We start from the raw sequence: 11,940 nt of genomic DNA, 5'->3' as shown, positions 1-11,940 counted from the left end.
CCTGCGTGGAGTTTGCATGTTCTCCCCGTGTCTGCGTGGGTTTCCTCCGGGCGCTCCGGTTTCCTCCCACATTCCAAAGACATGCAGGCTAGGTGGATTGGCGATTCTAAATTGGCCCTAGTGTGTGTTTGGTGTGTGGGTGTGTTTGTGTGTGTGTCCTGCGGTGGGTTGGCACCCTGCCCAGGATTGGTTCCTGCCTTGTGCCCTGTGTTGGCTGGGATTGGCTCCAGCAGACCCCCGTGACCCTGTGTTCGGATTCAGCGGGTTGGAAAATGGATGGATGGAAAACCCTCTGAAGTTAATTCTGTTGAACCTCAGCATGCTATTAAATTCCTTCACTCAAATAGGTTTACCTGAACTTCATAGAATAATTTCTCAACTAAAACCTTCTACCTGTTTCCTTGAGCTAGTCTCAACTGACTAGTTCAAAAAAGTCCCCGATGTCCTTACTGATAGTGTACTTGACATAGCTAACTCATCATTAGATACTGTGGTCTTCCCAGATTGTATAAAGTCTGTTGTAGTAAAACCCCGGCTAAAGAAAAACAATCCCAAATCCTCTGTCCACAACAACTGTAGACCTATCTCTAACCTGCCTTTTTAATTAAAACTCCAGAAAAAATAGTATTACAGCAATGATTATTTGAACAAATATTACATTCTTAATAAGTTTCAGTCAGGCTTTACAACAAATCATAGTACAGAAACTGCACTTTTTAAAGTAGCAATGACTTGTGGGTTAATGCGGACAGGGGACACATATCTGTTCTTATTCTCTTAGACTTGAGCACAGCATTTGACATCATAGACCATAGAAATCTTGTAAATCACCTTATACAATGGACTGGTCTCTCTGGCAGTAAACCTGACACCTTACCATTACAAGTCAAGGCAGAACTAAAAGATTTAGGTGTAATCAAGGATTTTGACCTAAACTTTCGGACATTAACCAGATTACTAGGACAGCATTTTCCATTTACGAAACATTGCAAAGTTTAGACCTCTTTTAACACAGCAAGGTGCTAAGAAATTAATTCATGCTTTTGTTTTAGTCAACTAGATTACTGTAATGCACTCCTAACAGGACTACCAAAGAAAAACATCAATCAGGTGTAATTAGTTCTGAATGTGCAGCAAGAATCTTAACCAGAAAAAAAATTTGAACACATATCCCCAATCTTAGCATCATTGTCCTTAAGAATTAACTTTAAAATACTACTAATTATATATAAAGTCCTAAATAATCTTGCTCCTTCCTATATTTTATAATGCCTGACTCCTTACATTCCAAGTCATAAACTTTGATCTTATAATGGTGGTCTGCTTATTATTTCAAGACTTAAGCATAAAAGAAGTCCTGAGGTTGAATTTTGCTGTCTTGCATGAAAAATCTGGAATAATTTACCAATACAGATAATGAGAAACTAACACCACAGATTCTTTTAAAAACTCCTAAAAATCCACTTTTTAATTTGGCTTTTTGTATCTACATTTTTATCTATTCCTCATTGACTATACGTGCATACAGCTATCCTGTTCTTGATGGATTTCATATCATTTATTTCTCTTTTCTCTGCTTTCTATTCCATTCTTTTGAACACCTGATCAAAGTACCATGCAGCCGCATGTGATGTCTGAATGAAAGCTGATACCCCAACTTTCCATGAGACCCACTGCATTGAATCCTCTAGGACAAAGCCAAAAAAAAAAAAAACTAAGGAACAACCTATGTACATTTATGTTAGATACAATGCCCAGTGCAGATTTTGTTTATTTCTCCAACTCACTTATGGAGTTTTTTTATGACCTTCCCAGCCATCTGAAGTTATCAATGGACACAACTTTAGAGAAATAAAAACCGGTAGTATATATCAATACAGTATTCTACTTTTTTTACTAATTAAATATGGATTTTATATAAGTGCATATTGATGTAGGGTCTCGTATGTTATTTAACCATTATTATTCTTACTTAATTTAATTTTTTTTTCTAGTAACTATTTCTTTCACATCTTGTAAAGACCTTTGATATGGATGCCCTGCAATGGACTGGTGCTCTGTTCAGGGCTTGTTCCTGTCTTGTGCCCTATGCTGGCTGGGATTGACTCCAACACCCTACAGTACATGTGATTATTTATTTCACCGTTGAAATTTTGTTTATTTCATTTTGGCACACTTCGTTTTCCACAATTTGAGTGTGAAATGTGCTTTAGAAATAAATGCAGTTGTAAATAAATGCATACACCTATAACATAATATAATCATCCAAAGCTGTAAATAATATTAAGCACGTTTTTTTTTTTTACTTTGAAAAATATTTTCTAGAAAATATCATTATTAATGCATTAACAATTAATTAAACTAAGTTTTTCTCTGTATTCTTACAGGTATCTTGAATACAGATTTTGCTTTTTTAATATTGATAAGCTACGAGTTTTTGAATAACGGCTAATATTAATGATGATGTAAACCGCTATCATCGCATAAATCATTTTACATTCCATTCACGAAAGCCTCTTCCTTTTGAAGTACCTCTGATCCATAAATAAGCGCCATACCGAAAAGCAGGCTGTGGAAAACCACGACAGTGATGGCAAGATTCCACGTTTACTTTGGGCGTTCTCGCGTCTTGGAGAGGCTCACGCCTGCGCAGCGCTTGCGCGGAGATAGGAGGCGGAAATCGCACTCTTTTCGTTAAATTGAACAGTGCCAGCAGTGGAATTACAGTGCAGTCTGTCAGACACCTGAAGACACTATTTACTTCCCCGATATTACTTAAGATAAAGCAACAGAGCCGGATACGACTGAGAAAGTGTATGCTCGGGTTGTTGCTCACAGAGGCGCGTTTGTAACCAGAGCTGCAACGATGAGTTTTTTCAGTTTTGGCCAAAGTGCAGAAATTGATATAGTGTTGAACGATGCCGAGACGAGGAAGAAAGTGGAGCACAAGACAGAGGACGGCAAAAAGGACAAGTATTTTTTATTTTACGACGGAGAGACAGTGTCCGGCAAAGTGAACCTGACACTGAAGAACCCGGGCAAACGGCTGGAGCACCTGGGTATCAAAATCGAGTTCATCGGTCAGATTGGTGAGTGTGGCGCATCTAGCGGGGGAGGGAAAGAGCGCAGAGGCAAGCGTCTCCCTAGGGACCAGGCGCTGTGCAGCGTTCTTTTCACGAGCCTGGCTTCCTGTCTGCCTGCTGTCGAATCTCACACATCGAGTTATGTTTGCCGACCTGTCTTTTTCCCAGAAACACGAGACAAGTGCAGAACGCAGAGAGTACAATGTTGTTTACATTTGTATAGCGCCTTGTACTGTAACAAAAATGCGTGACATGTACCATTTCTGTAGTGTGCTCAATTTGTGAATGCATGATGAGTATAATGAGAACATGGCCAAGTTTATAGCGTTTTTCATTGACACAACGCTTGAGACCAAATCCCACAATGTAACACTGATAATGCCTACAATTTCACATGCATCATTACTGTCTTTAGACTCATATGTTCACAGAACTTGTTTTTGTTTGCTCTTCTACAGCCCACTTCACTTTCGTATGTGTCCAGTGCAGAATATTACAAGTTATGTGAAACCAACCTTTGAGGTAAAGGTTTTGAAATTATGGCAAATCAAAGTTCCACCATCATCACAGTTGTATATACAATACAGACAAACTGTAATTGTCCAGTTTTATAGTTATGGAATAAAATGCATTAATTCATCTGTTATTAATCGAACTCTGTGTAGTTCAGTGTTGAGGGAGCTGGAGCCTGTCAGGTGAATTGAGATAGCAAAACCCACATTGCTCCAGTTTAGAGTTGCTAGGCAACTCATAAACATGTTTTTGGAAATGGGAGAGAACTCCCACAGACAATTAGTATGTTATCTTCCAGACAGACAGTGCTCTAATCAGGATTAGAACCCAGTACTGTAGAGCTGGGAGAGGTACCCACTGCACTGCATGTCATTTTCGGTTAAACCAGGAGTAAATTCTCTGCTGATCATCACAAACTGCTGTAACTTGAAACAACAACATTTATTTATATAGCATATTTTCATATAAAAAATGTAGCTCAAAGTGCTTTATATAATGAAGAAAAGAAAAATAAAAGACACAGAAATTAAAATAAGACAATATTAATTAACATAGAATAAGAGTAAGGTCCGATGGCCAGGGAGGACAGAAAAAACAAGAAAAAACTCCAGACGGCTGGAGAAAAAAATAAAATCTGCAGGGGTTCCAGGCCACGAGACAGCCCAGTCCCCTCTGGGCATTCTACCTCACATAAATCAACAGTTCTCTTTGTATTTAGGGTTCTCACGGAAGGACTTGACGATGATGGTCATACAAACTTCTGGCTTTTAACCCATCAGTGTTGGAACATCTTGATGCTTTGAGTAGATGGTGGTGGCGCATGCCGCCACCACAAAGAAACCAGAAAAAGAAACCAAAGAGAGAGTAGGGGTTAGTAGGGATTTTAGAGCCACCATGAATAGTTATTAAAGTATAATGAATTGAATATACAGGATATCAGGATTAAATTAAAGTGAAGTTATGAGAAGGCCATGCTAAAATAATGTGTTTTCAGTAGTTTTTTTAAAGTGCTCCACTGTATTAGCCTGGCAAATTCCTATTGGCAAGCTATTCCAGATTTTAGGTGCATAACAGCAGAAGGCCGCCTCACCACTTCTTTTAAGTTTTGCTCTTGGAATTCTAAGGAGACACTCATTTGAGGATCTAAGGTTACGATTTGGAATATAGGGTGTCAGACATTCCGATATATAAGATGGAGCGAGATTATTTAAGGCTTTATAAACCATAAGCAGAATTTTAAAGTCAATTCTGAATGACACAGGTAACCAGTGTAGTGACATGAAAACTGGAGAAATGTGCTCGGATTTTCTTTTCCTAGTTAGGATTCTAGCAGCTGCATTCTGCACTAGTTGCAAACGATTTATGTCTTTTTAGGGTAGTCCTGAGAGGAGTGCATTACAGTAATCTAGTCGACTGAAAACAAAAGCGTGAACTAATTTCTTTCAATGATATAAGAGGTCTAACTTTTGCTATGTTTCTTAAGTGAAAAAATTCTGTCCTAGTGGTCTGATGAATATGCGATTTAAAATTCGGGTTACAGTCAACAGTTACCCCTAAGCTTTTTACCTCCGTCCTGACTTTTAATCCTAATGCATCAAGTTTATTTCTGATAACCTCATTGTATCCATTATTGCCAATCACTAAAATTTCAGTTTTCTCTTTGTTTAGCTTGAGAAAATTACTATTCATCCATTCAGAAATACAAGTAAGACATTGTGTTAGCGAATCAAGAGAGTCGGGGTCATCATTAATGTCTAAACCGCTGGCAACAAAAGTGAGCACACCCCTATGTGAAAAATGTCCAAATTGTGCCCAAAGTGTCAATATTTTGTGTGGCCACCATTATTTTCCAGCACTGCCTTAACTCTCTTGGCATGGAGTTCACTAGAGCTTCACAAGTTGCCACTGGAATCCTCTTCCACTCCTCCATGATGACATCACAGAGCTGGTGGATGTTAGAAACCTTGCGCTCCTCGACCTTCCATTTGAGGATGCCCCACAGATGGTCAACAGGGTTTAGGTCTGGAGACATGCTTGGCCAGTCCAGCACCTTTACCCTCAGTTTCTTTAGCAAGGCAGTGGTTGTCTTGGAGGTGTGTTTGGGGTCGTTATCTTGTTGGAATACTCCCATGCGGCCCACTTTCCGAAGGGAGGGGATCATGCTCTGCTTCAGTATGTCACAGTACATGTTGGCATTCATGGTTCCCTCAATAAACTGTAGCTCCCCAGTGCCGGCAGCACTCATGCCAGCCCCAAACCATGAAACTCCCACCACCATGCTCGACTGTAGGCAAGACACATTTTGTACTCCTCACCTGGTTGCCGCCACACGCTTGTCACCATCTGATCCAAATAAGTTTATCTTGGTCTCGTCAGACCACAGGACATGGTTCCAGTAATCCATGTCCTTAGTCTGTTTGTTTTCAGCAAACTGTGGGCTTTCTTGTGCATCATCTTTAGAAGAGGCTTCCTTCTGGGACGACAGCCATGCAGACCAATTTGATGCAGTGTGCGGCGGGCGTATGGTCTGAGCACTGACAGGCTGACCCACCACCCCTTCAACCTCTGCAGCAATGCTGGCAGCACTCGTACGTCTATTTTCAAAAGACAACCCCTGGATATGACGCTAAGCATGTGCACGCAGCTTCTTTGGTCGACGTCCTGTTCTGAGAGGAACCTGTCCTGTTAAACTGCTGTATGGTCTTGGTCACCGTGCTGCAGCTCAGTTTCAGGGTGTTGGCAATCTTCTTATAGCCTAGGCCATCTTTATGTAGAGCAACAATTCTTTTTTTCAGATCCTCAGAGAGTTCTTTGCCATGAGGTGCCATGTTGAACCTCTAGTGATTAGTATGAGAGAGTGTGAGAGAGAACACCAAATGTAACACACTGAGACCTTGTAACACTAACGAGTCACATGACATCGGGGAGGGGAAATGGCTAATTGGGCACAATTTGGACATTTTTCACTTAGGGGTGTACTCACTTTTGTTGCCAGCGGTTTAGACATTAATGCCTGTGTGTTGTTATTTTGAGGGGACAGCAAATTTACACTGTTATACAAGCTGTACACTGACTACTTTACATTGTATCAAAGTGTCATATCTTCAGTGTTGTCCCATGAAAAGATATAATAAAATATTAACAAAAATGTGAGGGGTGTACTCACTTTTGTGAGATACTGTATATATTTTTTATATGTTACAAAATACATGCAGTTTATAGTGATAGCCAATCTTATGTCTATAAAAGAAGAATGAGAGAAAATAGTTTTTGTTATTAATCTGAATAATAGCCATTGCTGTATAACAGCAAATAATGTGAAAAGAGAAAAAGATTCTCATGTTACTTGTGTTGCAGGGTCTGCATGTCTGTTGTACAGTTGTGTACTCAAAATATGGCAAAACACATGCATTTTTTGCTAAAATATTATTAATACTTCCAAAATAATCAGTGTACATCAAAAACTAGAGACCCATTTCCCTTATACTTTGCTTTTGAATTGAAGATCGGCCTTTCCAACTCATTCACTGGTCATGAATCCTGTCTTTTTCCTACCATCACTAAAAACTACATGGGGTACGCAACATATATTTAAAAAAAAAAAAAAGATATGTGGTTTGAGTATTAATTTAATCACCTACACCAGCGTAATTTTCAGATAGATAGATAGATAGATACTTTATTAATCCCAAGGGGAAATACAGATGTACTGTATTTTAAAAGTACACAGGTTCTATGTCTTTGGTCCTCCCGTCTGTTCTCCCATCTGCTTGGGATTCCTCTGGGCATTCTGGTTTCCTCCCATAGTCCAAAGACACACAGGATAGGTGGATTGGCAATACTAAATTTTCCCAAGTGGGCGTGTGGTATATGTGAATATGTTCCCCTGTGATGAACCAGTGCCCTGTCAAAGGGCTTATTTCTGCCTTGCACCCTGTGCTAGCTGGCTTAGGCTACAGCTTCCTGCAACCCTTTTCAATCTTAAGTGGGCTTAGAATATAGTGTGGTATGATATGGTACCTTCCATCTTCTCACTGTGGTGAGCAAAATTAATTCAGCCATTTTGACGGGGCTTCTAGTGTGAGCTGCCTGTTTTACATCTTGAAATAAATTTCCGTGGGATTAAAAGTGGATCTTGAACTTTTAAATGTCACTACTCATTCAGCGATTATGTTTTAGATGCCATTGTATGTTTCAGATCATTTTCTTGCTACATCTTCCTGATATATTTTTGTAGCAGTGTCACATCAGGGAAAAGCCAACAAGTAAAACTGGTAAAGAGACGTGCAGAATGTGGGATCCCTCAAAACACGACACTCTTCTCCTCTTAAATAAAATGTATTTCACTGTTTGAGAGGCTGTGCATTTAACTGTCCATCCATTTTTCTGACACTTTTTTTTTTATATATAGTTCAGGTTGTTAGGTGCTAAAGCATATCATGGCACCTTTGGGCATGTAACCTAGATTGTGTGCAAGTCCTGCACAGGTCATGCATCTGCAGAGATGTGCAGACACACTGGGACAATTTGGAGTCTCCAGTTAACCTGACATGCTAGTCTATGGAATGCACCCAAGGAAAACTGGAGGTAAACCCACATAGACACAGGAAGAACATACAGACTTGAAATATGCCTAAATGTGAATTTCAGAAAAAGCATTTGTCTGCTGTGCACCAACAGAAACAATGAAGTGTATTTATGTTAATGTTTGTCACAGATTTACTTTGTTTTTCAATTTTCCAACAAAACAAGCAAAGATATTGTTGGGCTCCCAGTTAAACAGATTGAAATTATTTGTTCAGGGCATGCGGCATACCACAAGTGTGTTATCTCTGTTTTGCTCACATTACTGAAAATCTGAAACCAAACTCTCATTTTGAAAGAAGCCTAAGTGTCAACTGTTCTTAGAAAGAGTATCTGTACAATATCATGTTAAAAGCTTCCAGTAGGTTGGGAACCTAGCAAGAGCTGAAAATTTTCATATTGCACATTTTGTAATGACTACTAATACATAGTGTAGTAGAACAGAATTGGCAGAAATACATATTTTGCAAGGTCACTGAACTTTAAACCATAAAGTATATATATATATATATATATATATATATATGGGGGGCGGCACGGTGGCGCAGTGGGTAGCGCTGCTGCCTCGCAGTTGGGAGATCTGGGGACCTGGGTTCGCTTCCCGGGTCCTCCCTGCATGGAGTTTGCATGTTCTCCCCGTGTCTGCGTGGGTTTCCTCCGGGCGTTCCGGTTTCCTCCCACAGTCCAAAGACATGCAGGTTAGGTGGATTGGCGATTCTAAATTGGCCCTAGTGTGTGCTTGGTGTGTGGGTGTGTTTGTGTGTGTCCTGCGGTGGGTTGGCACCCTGCCCAGGATTGGTTCCCTGCCTCGTGCCCTGTGTTGGCTGGGATTGGCTCCAGCAGACCCCCGTGACCCTGTGTTCGGATTCAGCGGGTTGGAAAATGGATGGATGGATGGATATATATATGGTTCAGACATTTGTCGTCCATAAGTTGGCCTTAGTTGTTGCAAATCCAGCTTCATAGCCATTTAAGCCCACTTCCAGTGACAATGAAACATAACAAATTGGAGAGAAAAAGCAGACATTGACTTCTATAAAAGACTGGGAAAAGTTCAAAAAGATTTTAAAGATCAAAGAAGAACAAATAAAGAGAGAGGATGTCAAGCAAGTAGTTCATACTTGTATGAAAGTACCACACTCATAAAAAGTATTTATTATGATTTCATGACATTGTAATACATGTAGGTATAACTTTGTTCTATTGTTTCAGATCAGGCCCCATTAATATGCTTCTTGGTCAGCCTTCAGTTTGTACAGGAAGAGGTAGTTCTTTATAACTGCTCAAAAAGTGAACAGTTAAAATAGTCACACCAAGCTATTCATTGCTGAAGCTTCACAAGAAATCAGCTTTTAGAAACTCATATTCTGTATATATTTTCCCAATCAAGCTAGTGACTTAAGATTTATGTGTCAGAGGAACGCTTCCTTTTTTCCTTCCTAATCTGTGTTTAACCTTTTTCTTCTCTTTTTTGACAGAGCTATACTATGACCGAGGCAACCATCATGAGTTTGTTTCCCTTGTGAAAGATCTGGCCAGGCCAGGAGAGCTCCCACAGTCACAGACATTTGACTTTGAGTTCATGCATGTGGAAAAACCCTATGAATCCTACACTGGACAGAACGTGAAGTTACGGTAGGGTGGTGCCTTCTTCAGAGACAGAATAACAATTTTTGGCTTCTAAAAGTTGGGTTGATGTGCTTGTTGTTGTAGAAGAGCACTACTTAGGATAGAATACTGTTCATCAAGACAGTTTGTTTCCAGTTTACTTCACTTTGTATTTTTTCACAATGAGACAGACAGAACAAAACACCTTTGAGATTGAGTTTGATATTGTTCTTTTAGCAACATTTTTATTTCAATTAAATTGTATTGAATAAAAGTTTAAATATTTAAAGAACAAGAAATCCTCCCAGAATGAATGTTAAAGTAGAGTATCAGCTGTTAACTATGAATTCAGTGTAGATAGGTTGCACAGAGTATTGGCTGAGATTTAGAAATAAAAATTGCAGAGTTAGTGTTTAAATGCCTGCTTCTGAAATGTGTGACTCTTAGTGACTTATTTGACCTGTGAGTTGAACAAGTGTGATTGTAGGTTGTTTTGGTTAAAACTATCAGTTACTGTAACTAAATAAAAATTATGTCCAGGAGTGTTGGCTCTGGTCTTGCTGTGGTTACATGTGCATTAGTTTGTTTCTTGTAAGGAAGGCAGTTGAAATTGTTGAGTTGGCTGGATTAGTTTTGTGAGGGCCACAGCAGGTTAACTCTTACTGCCTGAGCACAATAGATTCCTTTTTCTCTACTCAGGATGTTTTTAGTTTGTTTTTCTGCTGGAGTCTACTGGTAAGTCTTGCCTTTTTCTTTAAAAAAGGGAGAACTTTCAGGAATGTAAACCTGGGATCAAAACACCATTCTGGTCTGGTCATTTATAGTGGTAGCTATCAAGTGCCGGGCTATAGCATTTAAAAAGGGTGATCAGAAGCAGTTCATTAGGATGAAGAAGTAGACAAAGGGTGCTTGAATAAAACTTGTAGAAAAACACTTTGATATCTATGTCAGGTTCAATTGTCAAACTATAAATATTGCTTGTGAAATATGGAAGGAATTGTACCTTTGCGAATTGTAAGACAACTTTAGATAAAAATATTATCTAAATACAGATGTTAGTCAAAAGGAAATCCAACTATGAATTGGTAAATTTCTTCTTTTCTTGCTCATCGTTGGACGTTTTCTTTGTCATTGTGGAGGCAGAGATTTGAGGAAGTGAATCTAGTGTTCTTTTTTGTTTCTCCTCCATTTCCATTTCAGAGGTGTTTTGTAATTTAACATATACTGTGATTTTCTGTGATAAGCACCCTAGGAAATTTGTTTTCTTTGCGGTACCAAAACAATCTAGAAGAAAAAATTAAGGGTACAAGTAAAAAATCAATACACATTTGTAAGTGTATAGACAGCTCTATTGTAGCCTAACCTTCACCTGTACAACAGCTTACTCTAGTATTTTGTTTGCATACTCTGACTAGGTAGAAATTCAGGACCTGTTTTATTCAGTTTGAAATTGTGAATCTTCATATCATGCAACAAATGTTTTGCCATGCTTTTATATTAAAAAAAAAAAAAAGGACCAGGAACTTTAAATCTATCAATGGTTGCTAGAAACTTTATTTCCTTGACTGACTCCCAGAATCGGTCCTTTTTATTATATATTTTTATGTATCTGTCATATATTACATATACATGTCATGTTTATCATATATGATGTAATCAGTTTAATTTTAAAACTTGATTACTGATTTAAAATTAATCCTTTAGCAGAGTGTGATCTACTATTGGTTCAAATCGGGTGCACTGATTTGTCTTTTAAGAGTTACTGTAGATTAAGCAAAATGAATGGAAGAAGACCTGCTACCTTAGGTGCTGTAAATAATTTTTTTATATACTGTAAAAACATACATACATACATCCATCTCTGGCCTCAAGTATAATGCTGTGTGTAGAATCACTAAAATATGATATATGGACAAAAGTGGAAATATGCGTACGCACAAAAAAATCCAGATGCATAAAGCTGTGCATACCCCAAGTTCCATGCACTTCCCCTTTACAAAACCCAATGAATGTGAAATTTAACGCATGTGCCTACAGCCCCAGAATGTTGCATATTTTAATATGCAAATCAATTTAAATATCACCTTCCGTTCAATATTTGGAAAGTTCAGAAAGTTGCACAGTGGCCAAAATAAAAAAACAAGTGGTCAGT

The 11,940-nt window shown here is 38.7% G+C and overlaps 1 protein-coding gene across 1 annotated transcript in view; it reads left to right on the top strand.

Moving 5' to 3' along the window:
• Positions 1 to 2,654: 2,654 nt before the first annotated feature.
• The window catches only part of LOC114658263 (vacuolar protein sorting-associated protein 26B-like), a 41,617-nt gene continuing 32,331 nt past the window's right edge, over positions 2,655 to 11,940 (top strand). Inside the window, exons 1-2 of the mRNA XM_028810422.2 lie at positions 2,655 to 3,089; positions 9,659 to 9,815. Coding sequence (XP_028666255.1) covers positions 2,867 to 3,089; positions 9,659 to 9,815 — 380 coding nt within the window. The 5' untranslated portion in view covers positions 2,655 to 2,866. The remainder of the gene's footprint in view (positions 3,090 to 9,658; positions 9,816 to 11,940) is intronic.

The sequence above is a fragment of the Erpetoichthys calabaricus genome, chromosome 9, assembly GCF_900747795.2.
Source record: "Erpetoichthys calabaricus chromosome 9, fErpCal1.3, whole genome shotgun sequence".
Taxonomy (NCBI): domain Eukaryota; kingdom Metazoa; phylum Chordata; class Cladistia; order Polypteriformes; family Polypteridae; genus Erpetoichthys; species Erpetoichthys calabaricus.
The sequence above is the reverse complement of the archived record's forward strand: the minus strand, read 5'-3'. Positions and strand labels throughout refer to the sequence as shown.